Source organism: Osmerus eperlanus, chromosome 3 (assembly GCF_963692335.1).
Source record: "Osmerus eperlanus chromosome 3, fOsmEpe2.1, whole genome shotgun sequence".
Taxonomy (NCBI): Eukaryota; Metazoa; Chordata; class Actinopteri; order Osmeriformes; family Osmeridae; genus Osmerus; species Osmerus eperlanus.
In genome coordinates, this window is record NC_085020.1 from 16,094,788 (window position 1) to 16,120,338 (window position 25,551).

The 25,551-nt window shown below is 41.2% G+C and overlaps 1 protein-coding gene across 1 annotated transcript; it reads left to right on the top strand.

Annotated features, from left to right (window-relative positions):
• The first annotated feature begins 11,968 nt into the window (after positions 1 to 11,968).
• Positions 11,969 to 18,940, top strand: LOC134017587 (ribosomal RNA processing protein 1 homolog B-like). The gene is made up of 16 exons (XM_062457372.1): positions 11,969 to 12,185; positions 12,505 to 12,587; positions 12,694 to 12,751; positions 12,898 to 12,983; positions 13,110 to 13,171; positions 13,391 to 13,520; positions 13,598 to 13,662; positions 13,763 to 13,968; positions 14,098 to 14,186; positions 14,284 to 14,381; positions 14,512 to 14,531; positions 14,623 to 14,763; positions 16,616 to 17,901; positions 18,016 to 18,189; positions 18,466 to 18,532; positions 18,700 to 18,940. The coding sequence occupies exons 1-16, from the start codon at positions 12,056 to 12,058 to the stop codon at positions 18,870 to 18,872; spliced, it is 2,868 nt and encodes a 955-aa protein (XP_062313356.1). The 5' UTR covers positions 11,969 to 12,055; the 3' UTR covers positions 18,873 to 18,940.
• Positions 18,941 to 25,551: the final 6,611 nt, after the last annotated feature.

A 25,551-nucleotide genomic window follows, 5' to 3' on the forward strand; every position in this document is an offset into this window, starting at 1 on the left:
GGGACTTGAGACAGGCTGGCACATGGCATGTCTCAAGGGAGGTGTTAAAGATGTAGGTAAACACCGGAGATAGCTGGTCAGCGCAGTGCTTGAGGGTGGCTGGAGAGACAGAGTCCGGCCCAGCTGCTTTGCGGGGATTCTGCCTCTTGAAAAGTCTGTTAACTTCACACTCCTGAATGGAGAGAGTTGTCACTGTAGAGGGGGGGAGGGGGGAGGCCTCATGGGTGGGAAGGGGTAGTTCAGGACTGTCCAATTGTCTTTCAAATCTGCAGTAGAACTCATTCAGGTCGTTGGCCAGGCGGGAGTCGTTAGTGGAGTGGGGGGCTCTGGGCTTGTAGTTAGTCTGCCTGAGCCCTCTCCAGACAGAAGCATGTGATGTAGGGTACTACATCACATTTTCTCTACTATAAAGAAACTCATTTAGACATGTTTTGAAATGGGCACACTATCATTTATTGCATTAAGGGGCACCCTGGGCACTCAAGCATATTTCATAATGTGAATGGCAGACAGTGCACTTGGTCTCATTTTTGCCACTCTAGAGAGCATTTTAGAAACGCTTTTTAGACCCTGGGGGCACCAGGCAGTCACCCCCTGAGTCTTCCAGTGGGCCTGGATACACCATGGGGACAGTATATTGCACCTATAATATTGGGGACGCCAGAAGAAGAAGATGAAGTAATATAGAGGCTTGTCAACATATAGGCTACTTTAAACAATGAAAATGCTTTATACAATTGAATAAAAAGTCTCCTTGATTCTTTGTGTTTCAAGATGACCTGGAAAACTGATGATAATATTCAGGTACTGCTTTGGAGCAAGGTATACCTTTCATATTTCCTGGCATAGTTGCCTTTGCTAAACCTTTTTAAGTCACCAACCCTGTTCAAGAATATCCAACATGCAAAGACACACAGAGATGCAGACACACACAGAGATGCAGACAGACTGAACAGTGGTCAAGGCTTGGCTACAGTGAGTTTGCTTCCTTGTGTGTGATTCCAGCAGACTACATAGTCTAGGCCTACCTACATAGACTGCAGTCTACTACCCTCATTTCTACTATTATAGTCTACTACTCTCCTTTCTACTACTTTCTACAAAGGATGGTAGGCTGCTCTTATGTGTTCATTGCCATCCTTAAAGGGGTGATTGACTGGGTTTTTGGGGTATTTCACACTGTTCCTTAAGGTCTCCGAATAGGGTATGTAACATTGGTTGGGCTGAAAATGGCCCGAGTGCTGTTATATGCCCCCTGATACGTCCAGTGAAATTTTCCTGGGAAAAAACGCTAGGTTTTCTCCTTTTATGGTATGCTCATGAATATATAGATGAGCTGCGCGCTGATTGGTTGGTTTACAACGAGTGAAGCTGCGGAGCAAAGAAGCTTCCCTTCTAATGCCGACTACAGCTAGTCTAGCTAGAGTCATTTGCTAAGTAAGATATGTTGATGTGTTTAGAAACATATTTAGCATTCTACCTATGCTAGATACAGGAGACGTTAGCATTGCTAATAGGCTAACTGTTAGCGACAAAATCATACTTACAGCTTGCGTTTGTGATGAGCATACGGTTGGAACAGCACCTCTTTTCAGCAACAGCGGCTTAGCAAATCCTTCTTTAAATTGTCCAAGGTTTTCATTCAAAACTGTCTTTGGTGAAATGGTTCGAGCAAATGAATAAATGAGTGTCGAACTTCACAGGGATCTTGAAAAGTGTCAGCATTCCCAGTACAGCCTGGAACACTGCATTTACGATGGTCCTTTTTCAATATACTTGAAAAACTTTAAAACGTTCTCCTTTGTTGTTCGCGTGGAAGTACACAGAGCAGCGCACAGCTAAACTAGTGTCTGAGATCCTGGGCCAGAACACCAGAGGGCTGGTCTGTATAAATGTTGGGGCGTGACCATAGACTTATATATTAAAGGCCATATGGCAGGTTAAACACTACTGTTGATTAATGGGTACATGAAGCACTCAAGATATGTATATCATTTAAAATATCTCAAGTAAATATCTCCGCAGCCCCCGCACCGCGGGGGGGCCTCGCAGGGATGGGGGGCCATTTTTTATCCAATTTGAATTACATGGGATTATTATTATATTAAGGTCTTGTCTTGTCTGTGTTTCCAGAGTTGATATACAAATAAAGTAAAGTATATTTAATTGTGCTTTCTTTGTTAGCTAGGTAAGTGACATGACGAAGTAGGTCAGATCATGGGTCAGATGGTCACACAGACCGGCGAGCCCGCTGCAAATAGGTAGCTAACGTCACTGTGTCCAATCCCGACCGCTGTAAATTACTATTGTCCAAACCCGAACGGGGTTTGGACACTCAGTTTCCGGTCTTTTTGCCAGCATTTTCTTTTGCTATCGCCAGCAAAGTGTAAGTATTATTATTTTAGGCATACCAAACAATCTACGTGTAAAATTTCATGAACATATATGGACGTTTACATGTCTAAATAATATAGGAAAGTTACTTTGGCCGAAAGACCACTCGGCGACACTCGGGCGACGCTTGGGCGACGATCTTTACTCTGACAAGAGTGTCTGTGTTGTCATCGTACTGCTACTATGGGTTAGCATATGAGTGTATTTCAATGCTAGCTTAACACTACTTTGTCTTGCCAATGAAAATACACGATCATGTGTGACGTGATCTGTAGTCGAGGGGAGGAAGGGATGGGGGCTAGCAAACTTTGAGAAGAGTTCAACAAAACATCCAGCAGGTGGTGGTATACAGTCAAATTGAGATTTTAGCGCATAGTTTGGAGATGTTGAAGCGTGATATCTTATTGTGGAGGACATAACTACGTCCCTGGATATGTTGACAGCATTGATGGTCAGTTTGGTGACCCTGGATCAAGTTAATATCCCCAGAAAAACAGCAGCGGCCAGTGTTTAGAAGTGCGGTCGGGTTTGGACAAGGGTAGCGCACGGCTAATTTACCGGCGCCAGCGTCTTTTGACCGGCTCTAGTAAAGGCTAAGCTAACTCTAAATTTTTAAACAATATTTAGCTCGAAAGGTAAGAAGTTAAAGCTTAACGTGAAATCAGTAAATCAGCTGAAAACGTGATACGATTATTTTTATCAATATTTGAAGTGGCATTTTATCAGAATGTTAGCTAAAAACCGGTCGGGATTGGACACAGTGACGCTAACTGTAGCGTAGCGTAGGAAAAATGAAACGCACATTTAAAAGCGGTGCCCAAAAGCAGCATTCAAAACAGAACATTTCTGAATTAAATGCCAAACTTCCCAAAATTACAAATTTCTTTTTCGACCAGCCGGTGAAGGATGCACTCATCTGCCAGAAGTGACAGGTATTGTACTGTTTGCTATTAAAGAATATATTGTGCTTATTAAAGTTATGCATTGTGCTTATTAAAGTTATGAACTTAGAAGTGTGCTCAGGCTTAAACATTGGGTCTCACACTGGGTGTGGGAAGCAGGCTGTTCTTTGTGTCTCTATCTCTTCATTTTCAGAAACAACCTTGAAACCGGGTGGAGACGGCACCCGAGCAGGTGGGACGCGCGTAGGCAAGAACAACTCCCTGACGCACGAGAGAACAAGCTGAACCCTTTTTTGATACTTGTGTTTCAATTGCACTGTATAAATATATGCTGGGGAGGGACAGATAGCCAGTTGGACTTCGTGAACCAGCCCAAACTCTGTTGCGGGTAGGGAAACTTAGACAACTCCAGAGCTCTGTACTTAGTTGATTTCCAACTGCTGCATTAAAGCTGATATTATCGGACCTCTGCGACTCCAGACCACTCTTTCTAGAACACAGATTTGTGTCATTGAATACTATCATTACATATTGGAATAGACACATAGATATATGAATCCTTCAAATGGTGACCCCGACGCTGAAAAGAGGGAGTCCAGAGGGTTCCGGCCCGACCGACAGATCGGGAGAGAGACCCATACACCGGTACGAGGAGGCAGAAGTAATCGTCAGAGGCGCCTCAACATAAAAAAAAAAGGTAAGCAGACACCTGTTAATTCAAAGTACTGCTATTCGGAACTGAGAACCAAATTTAGACGATTACTATGTTTCATCGTACCTAGTCAAACCAACAGTGGTGGGAAATCAACCGTTTTTGTGTTTTGTCTTTGTCCAAGGGGAGGTTAGAGTCCTCTCCAGGGGTTAGAGTCCCTAAACTCGTTGTCTTTGTCCAAGGGGAGGTTAGAGTCCTCTCCAGGGGTTAGAGTCCCTAAACTCGTTGTCTTTGTCCAAGGGGAGGTTAGAGTCCTCTCCAGGGGTTAGAGTCCCTAAACTTGTTGTCTTTGTCCAAGGGGAGGTTAGAGTCCTCTCCAGGGGTTAGAGTCCCTAAACTCGTTGTCTTTGTCCAAGGGGAGGTTAGAGTCCTCTCCAGGGGTTAGAGTCCCTAAACTCGTTGTCTTTGTCCAAGGGGAGGTTAGAGTCCTCTCCAGGGGTTAGAATCCCTAAACTCGTTGTCCTTGTCCAAGGGGAGGTTAGAGTCCTCTCCAGGGGTTAGAGTCCCTAAACTCGTTGTCTTTGTCCAAGGGGAGGTTAGAGTCCTCTCCAGGGGTTAGAGTCCCTAAACTCGTTGTCCTTGTCCAAGGGGAGGTTAGAGTCCTCTCCAGGGGTTAGAGTCCCTAAACTCGTTGTCTTTGTCCAAGGGGAGGTTAGAGTCCTCTCCAAGGGTTAGAGTCCCTGAACTTGTTGTCTTTGTCTAGAGGGAGGTTAGAGTCCTCTCCAAGGGTTAGAGTCCCTGAACACTGTCTATTTGTGTGTCAAATAGTCAGTGAGTCAGATTGAGTTTAATAAAAATAGAGAGGAGTGTGGTGTGTCTTTTCTTTGTCCTCTCCGGTACAAGAGGGTTACAGAATTGAATTGATGTGAAAAAGTAATATTTGTGTGGAGTCGGGTTGAGTTGAACGGTATTTTAAACAGATCTGTCGTTCTTTAAAAAATAAAATAAAAAATAAAAAGATCCACTAGGTGTCCTCCAAGGACCATAATTGCCTTCAGTGCAAAATTTAACAAGTTGTCAAATTGTGAGATCATTCACTTTTATCAATCTCGTGCTTTTTTTTCTTTGACCAAGAAGTTACAGAAATCCCGAGGAGAGTTGGAGAAAGGTGGGGGCTAAAAGAGTCCTGTTACTTGAGATCTTACAAAGGTGATCCCAGAGGGTATAGTTCTGCATAATTATGTGAGTATTAATGCTGATAGATGTGTTCGTTTAGATGAATCCCAAGTTTGGTGGTTAACAAATGCGTGATCAACATTTGTTATAATTCCTAGCCAAACAGGGAGGTTTTTTGAAGCCTTTCCGACCAGAACTTGGATTTATAGGCGGAAAATCTGTGATGTGTGATGGTATTCAGTAAAAATGCAGAAATTGAACCCCTGGTTTATAAATTGGTTCTAATACAATTGGAAGAGTTATACTAGAGCAAACCAGCTGTGTTGGTCAAAGAATGGTTTGAGGAAATGTATGTGAAAAAATATGAGGAAGCAATTGGAAAGTTACATAAAGGATTGGTTTAGAGAGGATCATGGAAGGTTATGAAATAAAACAAGAACGTTTTGTGGATGTGAAGAGTGGCGCCCAACGTGGGGCCACTCGTTTAAACACTGATGTTTTGAAGAGGAAACTATGAATATACTTTGATGGTATATGGGATAACATTTTAAGTCAAAATAGTAAAATCTAGGGTTTTTAAGAGTTTTGATAAAGGTATTAGATATAATTTGGTTAAAAATGAGAAAGAGAACATAACTAAATGTACTTTTATTTGGAGTTTAATTGTAATTTGGTTTTAAGTTTTATTTGAGAGTTTTATCAGAGCCTGGCATACTGTTTGGGATAAACAGTTAGGCTGTGATAATGTTGTATTAATAAATGGTATTAGTGCATGAAGAGGATTATTATAACACTCAGTTCTGAAATAATTTGGGAACACTCATCAAGTCTGATAAATTGTGGTTATGATGGTTTGAGCTAATTGGCTCGTTTTGAACTGCAGCAATGAGCGCCCTAAAAGAGTTTTCCTTGTTTTTTATATATATATATATATTTTTTAAATAGGCCCAATCTGTTTTTTGATATACAGGGCGGGGCCCTTAGGAAGTGGGGTCCCCCCGCCTTGCGGGGGCTGCGGGGGCTTCCCAGCCGCCACTGAGCTACAGTACTGCTAATAGCCCATGGTGGTCCTTATATTTCTATCAAAGTTGATGTAGCCTATACGTGTTCATTTGCTATAAAGATGAAGCAATATTGTTCCAATAGTGGTTCAGGTAACGGGATAAGGACCGAAAACACATTATAGGTTGGTCCCCTGAAGGCAGGCCCGTAACGGAAACACATGAGGCCCCCCCGCAGAATAAACCTGAGAGCCCCCCCCCCCCACCACATATGTAACGGATAATGTAATACAAATACCGACGGGACTAACAGGACCCCGCTAACCAATGGGTTAGGGTTAGCGTTTCATTTTTGCTAACCAATGTTCCAAAAAGTTCAGTTCTTTTTGGAACATTCTGAAGAGCCGTGTAATAAATGCAAGATATCAAAACTCAAGCTTGTCTTGTGAGGGAAATGTATTCAATAAGAAAAAAACGCTCAAACGGTTTGCATGTGAATAGCCTACACATGTGCGCGTCTTTTAGCAAATCTGTGTGCAAAGTCTTTTACCACACTCTTTACATCTAAACTGCACGCACATTCATTTTCTACGCTAAGGATGGCCAGACCTGCCTCTCTTGTGACATATGGAGCTTCTGAGATATGTTTTGATCAGTTTCAGCTTGGAAAATTACCCTTCAGCGCTTGCGACAGTCACGGGTATTGTCAGAAATAATTTGATGGCCGTGGCTACATCAGGCACACTTGATAGTATGGAGGTGTGTTTTATTATTAGCGTGTTCGCTAAATGGAGCCATTTTTTGTCGTGTGAATCTTGTAGAAAGCAATGACTGTACGTTTTACACGATCATAATATGTATATAACTGAAATACAATGACTTATTGTAACTTTGATTATGTTTTTTGTATGTTTAAATAGTCAAACGCAATCGCTGCAACTGAACGATACTACTGTCGCATACGTTATCATGTTTGCTAATAATGTCAGTTATGTAGCTAATATATTTTATAATTAATCACTTTTTCTACTTTCTCTTTTTTTTGTAGTTTCACTCCCTTTCAATGTTGTCAGCTTGATAGGAAGTCAATAAAGGAGCAAGGCTAATTTTCCTGGCTCTTGGAAAGGAGGCTCTGTTAACGCTAGGAAGCACAACACAGACAGAGCAGTACAGCTGTCAAAGTATAGGCTAACGTTAGCTACGTGGTACAGTAATGATAGCTATAGCAAACAGTACAATACCTGTCTCTTCTGGCAGATGAGTGCATACTTCACCGGCTGGTCGAAAAAGAAATTTGTAATTTTGGGATGATTGTAAACACAAAACAGTTGTGTGGCAAGTAGTTTACTGAGAGGGAAATAGAAGTAGAATTCTGGTAGGAGGGACCTGTGAGCAGGGGCCTTTTTATATAGCCTACATTTGTAAAATAATGTACTCATTTACCAGACGATTATATGCCAATGAATTGGCATATAGTGCATTTAGTAAGTATACCTATAACAGCAAGTACAACGTAATCAAGAATCAGAAGTGAATGGTTCTACTAAAAGTGATTCGTACAAATGAATACAAAGAACGATGCTCGCTTTTACCAGACAGTGACAACAGCAGTCGCAACTACAACATAATTCACATATTACCCTCATTCCGATAATAGGACAGTGTAGCACAACATCGACATCAACATCGTTTTTCAAGTGCAGCTTCAAAGTACGTATATATTTTCTTGAGACAATCATTCGGATTTTACGAGTAGCACGACATACTAATCGTATAGGCTCTAAAGTGCAGCACAACATAACTTATATTTTGATGAAACATGAATAAAATAGCCTAATGACAGTTCCTCAAAGCCTAAGACGAGGGAACCTAGGCTTGTAAAAATCGCCAACCTAGGCTTGTAAAAATTACGAAATGAAATCATACTCGACCGTAACCACATATCTTTAAAAATGCATTGATTTGTCATGGCTCTCCTCCGAGTTTTGACTACTCTCTGACTGTGTGTGAGTTGGCTCGGCCCTCCCTCATGCAGGATTGACAGGAACAGAATGTGAGGATGATCGTGTGCGCCTTTAAGCCTACAAGTATTTTTTTGTTGTTCGTTGAATTAGTCAATTATTTTAAATACAATTAAAATTAATTAATTCATAATCATTTAGTTTTTATAGGCTGTATTAATCTATTAAAAATAGAGTTGGCTCTTCAGATATGCGAGCCAGCTCCCGACGTTCACCTTCAAGAGCCGGCTCTTAGAGCCGGATCGTTCGCGAACGACCCATCACTACTAGCAAACGTTAGCTAGCATCGCTAACGACATTGGCTAACTGGTTGAGTTTAAACTTGTCCAGTGGGGCAGGTACATTTCTCTGCCCTACACAAAAATCCAATGGCCCGGACAATCATGTCGTTAGCTGTAGTTCAGATAAGTAGACTAGTACTACCGGTAAACTTATCTATATCTAGAAAGAAGACATCATGCTAGCTATGGGCTAGCTATGGGCTAACTTGCCAGTCCCACCTAGAAATCCCCCCGAGATCATCCCTAATTAAATATTTTCCCCGACGTTGTAAACACATTTCCGATTAGATGTCCCATGTTTTGATGCAGAGACCATATTAGACATTCTCTGCTAACTGGTACGATCAAGTGAACTTTACGAAAATCAATACTATTAGTAGTATTATACATGCAGGGCCTATACGTTGCTCTTTTTGCTTCGTGTTTTTAGTTTGACTGCTTAAATTTTGTGTCGGATTAAAGAAACTGTAAACTTGAATATCTGGCTCCGTCGTTGTTCTAGCTCGGCAAAGCAAGCTAAATTGAGCCTACATTTGTTACTATTATAATGATGATGAGTGTTGCTTACTATTACTAGCTTATTGTTAATGCCATCGTTGTGGTGTTAACTGACATAAAGTTCTAAGAATATATATATTCGTTATAACGACCATAACAATATTGTGGTTATCAGACAAGATTTACACATCTTCGTCTTTGCTCCAGAATAACATGTCAACAATCTATAATGACGCCATAACATGCCACAATATTATAACTAATTATATTAGGCTATAATTACGTTTGTCATGCCATGAGCATAATAGCGTTCATTACAAAATGGTTAAATCTGCTTTAAAATAACGGAAATAAACTCTACAAACAACCGTCAGGTATGTGTGCAACCATTTGTAAAACTTGCTACAATAAAGGCAGGCAACTGTAGATTATCAAGTCCTTTCTCCTTGTTCTCTCTGATGTTCCCTTTTGTGCTCGTCCCCTGTTCGTATCCGCGAGCACGTTTCCAGGCAACTTTTCTTGACGTAAGCAAATAAGTGGGGTGCTAGTTTACCCATTTCGGATTGGTTTCAAACTTAGCAAAAATCAGGAAAAATTATTCAGTGAAAAAGCTAGTAGTATGAGCCAGGTTCGAGAATCGAACTAAAATTATTGGGGGAGATACTTTTAGATATGTTGACTGGAGTTAATAGAATAAAAATGACCGGACGAGTCAGGTAGCAAATCGGAAATGCAATACCACCTACATCCACCGGGGCCGTTTCCTCAATCCGAGGGGTGGAGGTCTGGGCGTGACAAAGGTGATGCCTTATTTGTGACGTCACAAATACAGCGTTTTCAAAACCGATCGTTTTACAGCTGCAGTTTCAAGTTGTGAGATTTAGATAGGAAAGAGGTGTCAATGGACTTTGAGGTTCACTGTAGGTCCATTTTACCCACCGAACCCATCGTTATTCAACTATGACAAGGTAAAATCGGTTTCGCAATCAATGACCCCTTTAAGAGTTGCTAAACTGTTTTTCTATGTAGGCTACCTATATATATTTTAAGAATGACAATAAAATCTATCAAGATAAACTATGCTGGGCCTGCTGGACCATACCTCTTCCACATATACTGGTCAGGGAAGCATTACTCCTGTCTCTGAAGACCCTTGGGGCTGGTGGGATAAACACTCTTTGTATAATCTGAGCACCTTCATCCACAGGGTTGTCAAAGAACGGATACGCCATAATTGATTGTAACTTGTCTAGACGCTCTGCTTAGTTTCTAAGGCCTTATTTTATGTCAGTTAACCAATGGCTTTTGAAAACAGTTAAAGTGACATTATTTCTTAACTTGTTTATTTAAATTAATACATTCTTTGGAGATGAAGTAAACACATAAATTCATTCATGTCTGCACCTCAAAAAGTCTGCACTTATGTTTTCAAACAAAGTGCTTTGCGCGCAGGAATGTACTCGACGGAACTGTCTTTTGAGATTCTGTTTCTGCCTGTTTGAAATTATTTGCAACTAGTGCTGTCAAACGATTAAAATATTTAATCGCGATTAATCGCATTAATGTCATAGTTAACTCGCAATTAATCGCACATTTTTTTCTATTCTAAATGTCCCTTGATTTCTTTTTGTCCCATAATTTGTTCTCATTTTAATGCTCACATGGAAAAGTGGATCGGCTTGCTTAGTGCAAATGTTTTTTTTTTAATTGAAAACAATCGCCTGGCTTTGACTAGGGGGCGGAGAATTCCCATCAGCTGTGTGCTTGGCCATCAAGTGGCCAGAAAAACTGCTAACGCTATGTGGGTCTGGAGACCCACATCTTTATTAGGCTTGGGAATAGCCTAGACCCTGAGTAAGGCTGGGAGCAAGAACATTATTCTCTACACTCTCTGTAAAAACCTGTAGTAGAAATGGAGCTAATTGATTTGAGAATGCTTTATAAAATTCCGCAGTTAAACCATCAGTGCCGGGAGATGTATTGTTTTTAAGTAGAGCAATCGATTCAACAACCTCCGCTAGAAAAAGACGGGAGTCGCAGTAATGTTTGTCAGCCATACTGACAGTTTTAACATTCTGAGTGGCGGTTTCGTCATTACACTTCGAGCTGTACAAATTGCTATAAAATGTGTATGTCCCAATATATCATGAGACAAAGGAATCACTTAATAAAGGCAAACAAATCAACAGTTATTGGCCAAAACACATTTTTGCTTCCTGCGGCCACGCCCAGTGATCACATGACACCAAATTGTTTGGACATCCTCAGAAGAGAGTTCCGAGTCATCATACCAAGTTTGGTGTTGATTTCTCAAGGATTTGCTGAGATATGACCCAACTTCCTGTTTGGTGTCTTTGCTGCCGATTTTGATTGGCTGTACCGGACAAACGGTTTTGAAAATCAAAAATCATTTCGAAATTTTTAGTGAGGGTTGCTATGATGATGATGTGTGCCAAAAAGCGAAAAAACTTTTTTTCACTAATTTCAAAATGGCAGAAAATCTATATAACCGGATTGACGTCATAGGGTGTGTTGAACTCGTCTTGATCCAGGGAATCCAACGGTACCTCATTTTTGAAAATCGGTCATACGGTTCAAAAGTTACGTGTGTAAACACAAGTCCAACTTTGACCCGTTGGTGGCGCTAGAGTGCTCCAATGGGAGACATGAAACTTGGTGAATATAAAGAGGGGACTGTGCTTAATGAGTGTGCCAAATTACACAACTTTTTACCATACGGTTCTAGGGGCTGCCATAGACTCCGACGGGAGAAGATGTGTAATAATAATAATAATATTAAGAAAAGGTAGAAACACTTAAGTGGCTCCGCAACTTTGCTGCTTGGCCACCAATAAGAAAAGGTAGAAACACGTAAGTGTTTTCAAAAATGAACGAAATTATTCGAAAACATAATTGGTAATTTCACTGAACGAGATTCAAAGAAGCGTCAGCAAAATGTTCTTAAATTCCCATCACTAGGGGGCAGTAATGCAACGTAGTGGATGCCAACTGCCGTAAAAATTCACAAAGGAAGAAGAAAGGTAATCGTCATCTGTTTGCGCCGCTCAAAGTAACGCTCGTTAACTAAAAGGACGTCAGTGATAAGCGTTCCACGTGTAGTGTTGGGAACATGGCGCCGATACAACAAGAACCCGAGATCCAGTTTGCTCAAAGATTAGCATCTAACGAGAAACATATCAGGACAAAAGCAATAAAGAAGCTCAGAAAATATATAAATGTAAGGTCCCAGAGAATCAAAGGTAAGACGAAGGTCAACTCGTTATCGTCGTTAGCTGGTTATAAGGCAAATCCTAACCTTCACCATCATGCTTTAGTGATGGCATGACCTAGCTTTCCTTTTGCCATGCTGCTTCCTAAGCTAATTAACTTAGCTTAGTTTAGAACATGCACAACGAGTGTTTGTCAATCTGGTTTAGCTGAATACTGCACACATTGTATCTGATTTACCAAGTTGACTTTATACTTGCATGCAACACCTTGCTGACTGGTTGGTAAACAGTCGCACGCGCAGACACTGCTTTGGCATCAATGTATTACTTTCCCACCTTTTGAATGTAGGTGGTTTCAGCGGGGATGAGTTACTTAAATTATGGAAGGGCCTTTTTTACTGTCTGTGGATGCAGGACAAACCACTTCTTCAGGTGAGTGTTTCTACGTTATTTTTATATGGCTCCACATGGGCAAGTGACTGCATTCACATTTTCAATTCTTAACTTTTGAATTCTTAATGGACACTTTCTGTCCCAGGAGGAGCTGTCAAATCAAATTGCAGGATTTCTGCACAACTTTCAAAGTGTTGACAGCCGTAAGTCCACCATCTGTCAGATTGTATATGCAGTCATGTAGGCCATATTAACATTGTATATACATTATCATAATTTACATTTTATTTGCACAGCCCTGACCGAATCTTCCTGGCCACACACTATGATAATTGTTTTGTTTCTATAGAGTTTCAGTATCTGGAGACCTTCTTGCAGACCATCAAGAGGGAGTGGACTGGCATTGACAGACTGCGCATGGACAAGTTTTACCAGGTCAGTGTCTGTGGAATATGGTAGGAGAACCTTTATCTGAATTAAAAAATAATAATGGCACACTTGACAATAGTTCTGTATTTTTGGGTGTATTACAAATTCTTATGAGTCCCATTCATCTGTCAGCTGGTTCGCTTGGTGTTCAGGCAGACTTTTGAGATGCTAAAGAAGAAAGGATGGGAGACTAGGTAATGGCTGAATCAACCATTTTACCTCAAACTTTTTAGTTAAAGGCATCCCTTCATTGAATTTGATCGTTAAGACTAGTAGCTTGTAGTATATATGGTCCTTTTTTGGTTGTTTCTTATGTAATCCTGTAAATAAAAATATCTGGATAGAACTGCCTTAATGTACTTAACAATGTCACTACAGACTTTTCTGATTGAATGCCGTTTGTTCTTCCACAGCGTACTTGCCAGGTTTTTGGAACTTCTCACAGCACAGGTCCTCCAGAGCACCAGTGGAGCACCTTGTGGACTTCTGTTTCACATCATGGACCTCTACATGACAGAGCTGGCTGGCGTGGGGTCAGCTGAGGTACGAGTTGTGGCTATTTCAACCCTGTAACTGCTGACTTGGGTTGTGTTTTTAACCTTTTTCTGTTGTCCTCACAGCTCACTGCAGAACAAAATTTGACCTTCATCAAACCATTCTGCAAGTCAGCAGCCAAAACCAAGGAGTAGGTAGCTTAACAAGTCTGCAACCCACTCTGCCCCCCCCCAAAATGCTTTAACAAACTGTCACCCTCCTTTTATTCACCCATCTTTCCTTCCTTCCAGTCGCATCCTGCTTAGAGCCATCTGCAACAGCATATTCAGTGTCATTGTAGATCAGGCTCCATTTGCTATTGAGGATTTAATGAAAGAAATGAAGAATGCACAAACAGAAGATTCAGATTCAGGCCAGGCATCCGAGGAAGAGAATGTGAAAACCAAACCAACTGTCAAAAAAACCAGCATGAAATCTTCAGGAAAGCCAACAAATGGTAGGCTTTGCACAACTACAAACAATTGATAAAATACTTGAGGCCTGCACCCGTGTCTCTCAGAACTGCCAGCATTTTTTCCCTCTGTTCTGTCCTTGCACTTGCACACCTCATTAACTGAATATGAAGATGACGAAGAGGAAGACGAATTGTTCAACCTGGAGGATGGCTTGGACATTGAGTTACCAGATGACGAGGGAATTGGACCGGTTCTCCAGGTGATTGTTTAACGCACTGGCATGGTTTTATTGCAAACAAGTAATTGCACCTACAGAATTCAAGTTACCTTGTTCTGACAGCTGTTTTTTATTTCAGTTTGATTATGGTGCCTTGGCAGATGAGCTGTTTCAGCTCGCCAGTCGTAACAACACTCCTAGCTTTAACCGCCAGAAACTCTACAAAGTTATCAAAATGTCAGTATCACCTCCTGATCCTTCATATTATGAGTAATATATATACTGTTACAATGCTACACACACACACGAGACATCTTTTGGATTGTAATGTATTCTGACTGAGGATTTATGCGCTTTTCTCCTTTAGGCTGCGGGATCTCAGCGAAGGTAGTTTTCCATTAATTTATCAATATTCCTAGTGATTAATGACCATGGCATCTGCGTTTGCTCTTATTCTCCATCTCCCCCTCTTTTTTAGGAGCCTTTCCACAAGATGAATACCCAGAGGAGGTATCAACGGACGAGGATGACGATGAGATGTTTGGAAGCAGGAAGAGGATGAAGAGGGAGATGGGCCTAGGGGAGAAGGAGGAAGAGAATGGTGTGAAAAAACTCAACGGTAACTCAAAATATAGTGGCCTGTATAAGCATTTGGAGCAATTTAGTTTTGGTTCTCTACTCCAGTACTTATAGATTCTTTGTAGGGGTATAACTATCCAATCGGTAATCGATTCATCGACCAATAGCAAACAGATCGGTGACATCAATGTGACGTATAAATGCATTTGTTAATTTTCACACCCAACATCCGCGAGATTACTGTCGACACTACTATGCAGTAGGTGGCGAGATGCGGTTTAACCTGTTTACGCTCCTGTTTCGCCCGTGTGACAAAAATGCTGCCTCCCCCTCCCTCAGTTACGACGCACTAAATTCTAACAAATATATTTTTTAGACGCTACACATGTTATACATCGTTGGAAAGCTACGATTCTTGTGCTTCCATTGAAATAAACCAATTCAAGATCAAGTCGCAATAGCAAGCAAAGTCAACGTCTTTTTCCGGTGAACATTCCTTCAACAATGCCAAAGAAAAAAGTTGTACTCACCCTAAGTGGTTCAAATAGGTCCAGGTGTGCAAATCATGCCATCAAAACTTGATCTGCGTAAGTCCCAAGGGTTCAAAGTATCTAACCATGTAAAGTAATTCGTCCAAATACAATGTTTTACGTTCATGAATAGCCATTATCCTTTGTTTCATTATGCAAGTTAGCCGACGGAAGAAACAACTTGTTCACATAAAAGTGTTATTTTCTCCGGTTAGCAACGGAGTATTTACAATATGAAGGTATCAAAATGTCCGTTGAACCCTCCCCTTTTGATTGACACCTTGTTCGACCCAATAGGAGCTTCCATGCCCCGTTGACAGCCCTCTAAAGCCAACTAGGTCTGTGCGTCCTGCCCCCCCCCCCCCCACACTCGTTCTAAACAAATTTCTCGAACTGGCTTCGACTGGCTCTGAAATTAGCTCGTTAGCCTTGTAGCTGACAGCTAGCTGAAAATGCCAATACCTCATTTGTATGCGTCTGTGGAGCCTTCAAAATAACAGTCGATTGCGCAATATGGTTGACAGAATCAGTGTTCTTTGTGCGCCAATCCTTGGAATCAGATAAAGCACTCCAATGTGTTCATGCTTCAGTTTTTGTGTTTCAGTATTACTAATTAGGGATTTAGCTATTATATATGATAGTTCTAAGTACCACCTTTCATTAGAGATAACAATTATGAAAAATAATACCTTTTTATTTGACCTTGGTTACAAGGGGTCATTTTGGAGTCTCCAAAAGACCCTTTTAGAAAATTCCTGGATGTACTCTTATAAAAACATGTGTCAAATATGAATATATTGTGGTATTATGTTTGACTTTTGATTTGAATTGGGTAAGGCTTCAACCTGTGGTCCAATTTAGTCTTCCAGATAATACCTACCACCTCTAGGCCTCTTCAGGCCTCTGTTTTCAAAACAAAATCTAGGCGGAAATAGAAATTTCCACTTTCCTTGTGTTCAAGCTTCTATTACTCAACACTAGAAGGACTGACAGGGGTCCTGACAACAGGGGACATAACTTGTCCCCTGTGAGTGTCAAGTTTGTGTGTGAGTGTCAGCTTTCAAAAGAGATCATTTACATGCATGTACTCCAAATGGTTCAAGAACAGCTTCCAATTTACTTTGGGTATGCTGTTTAGGCGTTTTCAGGCAAATTTAACAGGAACATGAAAAGGTTAAGATTGTTGCAGTCCGCCAATTAAAGCCTTGCTTGGGTGATCTACCAGTTGTCGAACGACAATGAACATGCCCAGACAAAATGAGACGGTACCATGGAGTGAAAAGGAGCTTTAACAGTGCTAAAATAATAATCTGTCAAAATAATGTATTTATGCTTATAATTGTCTTTTATGCACTTTCTTAGGAAAAACTAAGAACAAGTCAAATTCTGAAAAAGGCAAACCAATAGATGCCAAGAGTGATGCCACCAGAATGAAGAAAAAGAACAAGGAAAAAGAAAAGGGCCAACATGCCAAAGAGCATACTCAAGAGGTAGAAGAGTCAGAGGTTAAAGCATCTGAAGACTCAATCCTGCCCGCTTCATCAGTTTCACAAAGAACGAGTGATAAAGACGTAAAGAAACTAGTGCCCTTACTGAGCTCTACTGAAGTAAAGACTGAAACCACTGCCCTATCAGAAGCCAGAGAGACTGATACTACCATGGATAACCAATCGGAAACACCACTGGCCACCACAATAGTTGTGGGGAGCAGATTTTGTGTGACATTCACTGAGGCAGCTGAGGGCAATCAGAAAGACCAATCAGAAATTAAGGCTATAATGGAAGAGCCACTGAACAAGTTAGAGACTGTGTTTGTAGCCACTGCTTCTTCAAAGATTAGAAGGAAGAAAGCCTCTGACCCAAAGGTGGAGGAACCTAGTGTGGAGGTTGCCGAGGCAGCGGAAGGCCAGTCTGGTACCCAGGAGGAGTCCATCACGTGTGCAGCAGAGCCACAAACTGTTACTCAGACTCCTATAGCCAACATCCCTGGAGGCAAGAAGTGCAGAAGGAAGAGTAACAAACAGCAGGAGTCTGAGGAGACGACGGCAGAGAGAGAAGAGAGTCTAGAAACTGAACTCCAATCTGCTCCAACTAACACTGAGGAACCCCAAACAGAAGAAGCTCCACTGAAAACCAGAAAGAGAGCTAGAAAGCAGAATGTAGTGACACAAGAGGAGAGTGCAGAAACAAATATAACACCTGCTGAAACATCAGGGGACATAGACAGGACACATACTGAGGAGACAACTGTTAATGCTGTTCATTTGAAAAAGAGGAAACGGGTGTCAAAGGCTAACTACCAGGTGGCTGATGAGGATGGTGAAACACCGCCAGAATCAGAAACCACCTGCCCAAGGGGTTGGGTCACAGCGATGACGACCATTAAAAACACACGCAAACACCAGTCCACCATCCAGAAACGAGAGACCAAAGATCAGAATCAGCCAGCTGTTGACAAGGGCTGTGTTGGTGATGGTGAGGTACCAGCAGAGAATGAGCTGCTTGTGACTCTGAAGAAGGTCAAAAAGAAAAAAACATCTGTGATGATGGAGGTGGCCAAAGAACTTGAGGCAGTGGGGGAGGAGGCTGCTCACCTGAGCACTCAGCCTGAGGTGGAGCCAGGAGACAAAAAGCCCAAATTGAACAATGTAAGCATATGCTGTAGTAAACCTGTCCTCTATTTTACACACTTTTGTATTCTAAGTGATAAATTGATTGCAGCAAATTTAACTTAAATACGGTCAATTTATTAAAACTTTCAGGACGGACAGGAGCCGACCGCCACAATAAACACCAAGAAGCTGCAGAAGACTATAAAGGACAAAGCTGGCTCAAGGAATGACTTCATTATCTTCCAGAATAACGCCACCATCCCAACACCTCTCTTTTATAAGACTGCCAGTGGAGGCTCCAGCACAGATTCAGCCAGTAAGAAGGTAAATAACTCATGGCTAGTATGTTGGGGTTCATCGGCTTAATAATTAGGACATTGTCTTAATTATTTGGTACATTATTTGTTATATAAAAGGAAGAGAACCCTTCAAGTCTTCTGGATGTAATCACCAGAAAATCATTTTGGAACAATTATGGAATGTTCTTGGCTATGATTCTTATTCTATGCCAGTCTTATTCAAATAAATATCTTAATTTCTGCTAAGTTTAAAAAAGACATTAAAGAGCAAACTTCAGGGGCTTGCATACATGTCTTACAGAAGTGTCAGATAACAAAATCTGAATCCAAGAAGGTAACATTTGGCCTGAAAAACAACAAAACTGCAGGTAAGACGCCATTTACAAGCAGCTTTATTTTTACATTATGTCCAATAAGACATGGACATCTGTCCAATATAATTGTTTTCCATGACTGACTTAAGATCCATAGTCTGAGGTTTTGATATTCTTTACCTTTGACATTTCACTGATTTCTTCACGAACGTGCCATACAGAGTTCAGGAAAAATGATCGCAGCCTGCTATTGAGTCCAGAAGGGCCATCTCGAGTGCCCTTTGACCCCCAACAGAAGCCCCTGTTTGGAGTCTTAAAGTCCCCTGCGTTATCTTTTACCGGCAGCACCAAGAGCACCCCTAACGGACGTCCCACTGCTGCTGACTTTTTCTAGCTCTTGCGTGGGCATGACTGACCATGGATTAAAATCCCAGTGAAAATAAAACATTTTACAACCATGTCTTTCGAGTTTGACAAACAGGTTTTTGTAGGGTTTATGTTTCAATGTTTTTTGGCTGTTCTAAATTAGCAAACATTTGAATAAAACTCCTATATTGATAAAACCAGACTCATAATCAGAAAGGGTTGGACAGCAGTTTTACAAAGTGGTACATGTAGGCATAGGTCCTCCAGTGATGATTCTATAAATCATTTTGGGCTTTATAATTTTTTGGGAATCAGGGGTGTTGCTAGACATAAAGCTTTACTGGGGCACAGGCCCTTCATTACTCAAATCAATTTTTCTTGTGCTTGCTGTGTGCAGGAAGTGTACAACACAATGCACTATACAAACTTACCTTGCTTAACCCAGTATACGTACAGTTAAGGGGCTTAAGTTTGATATTAGCGTTGTCAGTGACATCAATAGGTAATGCGAGCGTGCCAGCCAATTATTTATTTTTTGAAAGGTTTGAGCGCGAATACTGTTTGAGCTTCATGTAATATGTTGGATTCATGTTTGTCAAAATAAGGTGATCGGTAGGCCTTTTATTTAGAAACTTTTAGTTTCGTAATGTTTTCTTAGCTTACCTCAATTCTGTGTGCCGCTGCAGTGGCTATCAGTGTGTGGACATGGAATTCTGTGGCCACGCATCAGTTTGTATTTTTAGTTAAACTGTTGATTTTACATGTGTTGATTGGGATACTGAGCTTATAAATCTAAATTAATGCACTGACTAATAAACTAAATTTTTCAAACGCTTTTTCTTTTTTTTTTACTGGGGCCAGCAGAAATATACAGGACAGCGTCGGAAATACAGGAGGGCAAAGGGCAAAAATGCCCCTAAGAAATATCATTTTGCCCCTGATATCACTAGGAGAGGGGCAAAAATTGCCCCTGTTACGCACTCCCCTTCTGACGGAGGAGACCGAAATATGCCTCTGCGTCTCCGTTTACGGATGGGCGGGCGCACGGATGGATAGATTTCGTTTATGGTTCTCCGTAGGCTGTGGGTGCTGAAAACAATTCACCGCCAGAAGAGTAGGTGGCGCAACGGTTTTTTGTAAGTCGAGTGTTTATTTACCTAGGTTATCGAGAAGTCGGAGCAAATTTACAAATTAGCCGTTTCATCAATAAAATCTGCACATTTTCAGCAACTACACTGCCCATTTCTCGTCACATTTTAATTCAGATGCTGATTTACATGTACTGTTTAGCTGAAATATGAATTGTAAAAACTTACAGCAATGGCGGTCAAAGGATTTTGTTGTCTTGTTGGTCACGGCAACCCCGCCCCTGACGCAAGCGGTTCTTAATACGGACCAATCACAGCCAAGGGGTATCCATAAAATGACGGACGGACGGATAGTCAGGAAAATCAGGAGGTGCACGTAGAGCTCTCCGGGGCTCTCCGAGGGTTGACGGAGAGCTCGTAGAGTGCGTTCCACGGAGACGAGGGCGTTCCCATGTGTCCGTTTTTCGAAAAACGCAGAAGCATATATCGGCCTTAACGCGCCGCCACACGTGGGCACTACAATGTGGTTGAGGAGGTGAGGTGGTGCGGGAGACCAAGCAGACAAACAAGGGGGTACCGTTCAGAACTAGGTTTATTACAAACCAAAACACGGTAAATGGGAAAAGGGGCTGGGCGGAACCAATAAGCAAAGAAATTAAATATCCAAAAGACCCCTAAGCTTTCTAGCCTGCCATACCTGCTAGGCTCACTACCTAAAATAAGTACAGGGGGTGGTCCGCCCAGGGGGGTGTTCCATCAACGTTGATTAAAGATCCTGTAAAGTGGACCTGGAAACGAGTTTTAAGTTCGCCACACCACAGAATAATGTGTTATTAACTACCCATCCAAATTCGAATTAAAAAATAACACTGACAAGTATGTTAATAATCAGTGGCGGTTCTACATTGAATTACACCCAGGGCGAGACGCCCTTCGCCGTTATGGTAAGACCGATTATGTTCTATACAGCTAAAACAGCCTGGGGTCAAATTGACACCAAACATAATAGGAGGGTTACATAAACATGCCCTTACACGCTAAATGTCTGTTATTACATGCTATATTAATATAACTTTTAGGGAGGAACACTTTTAGTTATGACGTTATACTATACTTTGTCACGAAATAGTTGTAGCAAATAGCAAATGTTCGTCTTTGAAACTACCTACAGATTTGAAAATTCCGTTGGCTAATTACAGGGCCTAACCTAAATAATGAAAATAAATAATAACTGAACTTGTAACAGTTTTGTTGCAAAGCACACTATTATGGTGAAATGTTATCTCGTGTTTGTTGAGTTAAAACCGAAATATATTTGTTGCATAGCAAGCATCATAGCAAAAAGGCTAACAAACGTAAGAGTTAGCCTATACCCATTTTTTTCAATTCGCCATTTCACACAATTTATAAAAACAAAAATGTGCAGGAACTTTAGGCCTATATTTATAATATTATGAATTGTCCGTTCCATTTGGGAGACACAGTCAGATGAGCTGTCTGTCCCTCTCCCTTTTTCACACAGCTTCTGTGCACGGCACCTTCTCAGCAAGCAGGGGTGCCTGCAGCTGCCTGAAGGGGGCGCCAATTTGCCAATTCCCCACACAGTGAAATGATAGAAAAGAGAAAACCGCTTCGCGGCGCAGAGATTTTTATTTATTTATTTTATGCTCGTGCGCCCCACACGTGACATGAAAAAATGCCGCCCCGGGCGGCTGCCCGGTCCGCCCGTGCCTAAAACCGCCCCTGTTAATAATATAGGTGAGTCAGGTGGCTGAGCGGTGAGGGAAGTTCGATTCCCGGTCATTCCAACTGATGCTGTGTCCTTGGGCAAGACACTTCACCCTACTTGCCTCGGGGGAATGTCCCTGTACTTACTGTTAGTCGCTCTGGATAAGAGCGTCTGCTAAATGACTAAATGTAAATGTAAATTAGGCTTTGAAATCGTGAAAAAATCAGCAGTCTTCTCTGCTTGAGACTGGGGGGCGTGTCGCCTGAAGGAGCTGAAGCTCTGCCCCTCGCTGCCTAGTGCCTACCTCGGACCCAGATAATGGACGCTATGTCAAGCCGAACAAAACCGTATAGAATTAGAATTTATTTGTTCAATGACTGAAACATACAGATGCATATAAATGAAATGTTCCCCTGAGCTGTAACAGTAAAAATGGACACCAGAGACAGTGAGCTCTCCAACTAGGCTACTTCTAACACATTAGCTATCATTTCACCAAAATACCATCATTCTACACCGAGTAGCCTAATATCAATTTAGCGGTTTGCACTAACTCATAGCAGAGATACCTCTGGAAAAGTTATCTAGTATAATTATGACAAGCACACAGAACTGAGTGATGAACTGCTGGCGGCGGTGGATGGTCCAGGTGCGACCGGAGGATGAACGGCCGGAGGGGCGATGCTCGGTACGGCTCCGCGCTGCAAGAGAAGCCGTGTGTTGGTGAACCCTGTCTGTCTCTGGTCCATGTTAAAACTGTCCGCCGTGACATGGTCAGTGCAGAGGCGGCTGTTGGAGTTTATATGAAGCTTTCCATGAGCGTGGCTCTTCACAAAATCTATCCACCTATTTTTCCTTTCATTATCGATAGGGAACTTAAATGGCGTTGCAGCGCAGCTGGAGTTCTTGCATCCAGGGAAGATGCAGTTGCAGGTGGTGGGAGACATCCTGAAGCTAGCTAGCTAGCTGATGTAGGCTACAATAACAGTACAGCAGGAGGAGCCATTCAGTGATCTGACGTAAATCTCAAAAGACAGTTCCGTCGAGTAAATTCCTGCGCGCAAACCACTTTAGTCCGTGTTCGGAAACGTAAATTCAGACTTTTTGAAGTACAGACATTAATTATTTAGCTACATGTTTACTTCATCTCCAAAAAATGTATTCATTTAAATAAACAAGTTAAGAAATGATGTCACTTTAACTGTTTTCAAAAGCCATTGGTTAATTGACATAAAATAAGGACTTAGAAACTAAGCAGAGCGTCTAGACAAGTTACAATCAATTATGGCGTATCCGTTCTTTGACAACCCTGTGGTGGATGAAGGTGCTCAGATTATACAAAGAGCGTTTATCCCGTCTTCAGAGACAGAAGTAATGCTTCCCTGACCAGTATCTGTGGAAGAAGTATAGGTTCAGCAGGCCCAGCATAGTTTATCTAGATACATTTAATTGTCATTCTTAAAAAAATAAATACATAAATATATATATATATATATATATGAAATAACACTTTAGCAACTCTTAAGGATGGCAATGAACACATAAGAGCAGCCTACCATCCTTTGTAGAAAGTAATAGAAAGGAGAGTAGACCATAATAGTAGAAAGGAGGGTAGTACACTGCAGTCCATGTAGGTAGGCCTAGACTATGTAGTCTGCTGGAATCACACACAAGGAAGCAAACCGACTGTAGCCAAGCCTTGACACTGTTCAGTCTGTCTGCATCTGTCTATGTCTTTGCATGTGGGACATTCTTGAACGGACAACTATGCCAGGAAATATGAAGGGTATACCTTGCTCCAAAGCAGTACCTGAATATTATCATCAGTTTTTCAGGTAATCTTGAAACACAAAGAATCAAGGAGACTTTTTATTCAATTGTATAAAGTATTTTCATTGTTTAAAGTAGCCTATATGTTGACAAGCCTCTATATTACCTCTCCTCTGGCTTCCCCAATATTATAGGTGCAATATACTGTCCCCATGGGTGTATCCAGGCCCATTGGAAGACTCAGGGGGTGACTGCCTGGTGCCCCCATGGTTGAAAGTGTTTCTAAAATGCCCTCTAGAGTGGCAAAAATTAGACTAAGTGCCCTACTGTCTGCCATTCACATTGTGAAATATGCTTGAGTGCACAGGATGCCCCATGCAATAAATGACAGTGTGCACTCTATAAATGTAAAAACATGTCTTTATGAGTTCCTTTATAGTATATAAAATGTGATGCAGTACCCTATAAGGTGCCCTTACAATGGCCTAAATTGGACTGTTCCCATGCCCTTACTTCCAATGGAAAAAGGTGCTGTTATGAAGTGCCCTTTATGCTGCCCCTACATGACAGTGTCCCAAATGTTGCCCTTTCCAAAGAAGATAATTAGATTCTGTGCCCAACAGTCTCCCCTAATGTTCCCAGTAGGGCATGCTTTCCCAAAGTGAGGCTGTGACAACACTTGGCACAGCCACAGTCTGTCACTGTCCAAGCCCCCTCTGGATCCGTGGAGGCAGACTATGTTAATTGGAAATACTCGTAATATAATAATGATAGTCATGCTGACTATGACAGGCCTCGCAGGGATGGGGGGCCATTTTTTATCCAATTTGAATTACATGGGATTATTATTATATTAAGGTCTTGTCTGTGTATTACATTATCCGTTACGGGCCTGGATAGATAGATCCCAAACTTGAAATGGAATGTTTGCACTTTCAGTGTATATTTTGTTGTATGTATTGTACTTGTGTTTTTCATGCCAACAATGTTAATAAAATGATCAAATGCATTCAGTGGCACTCATAATTTCTCTTATTTTCACCTAAAAATGTGGTTAGTGGAAATTCTGGTTGTTACCATAGCCACATTGGCTGGTGATCGAAAAAGTTTATTTAGAACCCTGATGACAACCAAAAAAATCGGCAGGACCTTCCAGGTTAGCCTATCTATATTTTGCCTATAAACCCAGCGCTGCGCTAAGAGCCACTGTGAGTAACAGTGGTATGGTGTCGACACCATATGGCCGCACTGGAACGTTACTTTGATGTAATTATGGATTTATTTCTAACTGGGAAGACGCATAAAGAGATTTCCGAAACTCTGCAGCAGATGGGAATACATCCATGTATATTTTGTTGTATGTATTGTGCTTATGTTTTTCATGGCAACAATGTTAATAAAATGATCAAATGCATTCAGTGGCACTCATAATTTCTCTCATTTTCGGTCAGTGCCCCGTTTTTCGATTTGGTTTTTCGATTTTTGTTTCTCAATTGAATAACAAGAAAAACAATCGTTTTTCGTTTCTCGTTTTTGGTTTCTCAATTGAATAACGGAAAAACGAATAATTTTTGTTTTTTGTTTTATCAATTGAAAAATGAAAGAACGAACAACAGGAGATTGAGAACTAGAGAGGGTACAATTTCTGTGGAAATTGTAGGGTGTGCTTGCTTGCGTCGGTTGCACAGGGGTCCGTTTTTGAATGACATTTTTACAACTGATATTTCTGTATATTTTATATAAAAATGCATACTTATTATTCATAAAGATTACATAGATTTAAAAGATTTTTTTTGCTGCTCATTTACAACTGAAAATACGAGTGAAGTGTAGAATGAAATAGATGTCTTCTCATTTCCCCTGCAAGAGGCAGCCTCATCGTTGAATCAAAACGAATACATTTGGCAGACCGGTGTAAAAATTGACCTAATCTCTATGACTTTAACGTCCTTTTAAGTTTTTCCCTTCTCGTGATATTTTAAGGCATTTAGCCTACTCATATTGCATTCATTCATGAATAAAGAACCCCCTTTGAAGATTATTCTACGACGTTACCAGCAGTAGAAGATGGAATCGCGATTCAAACAGTACCATCTGCTAACTGAAAATATGCCCCCAAA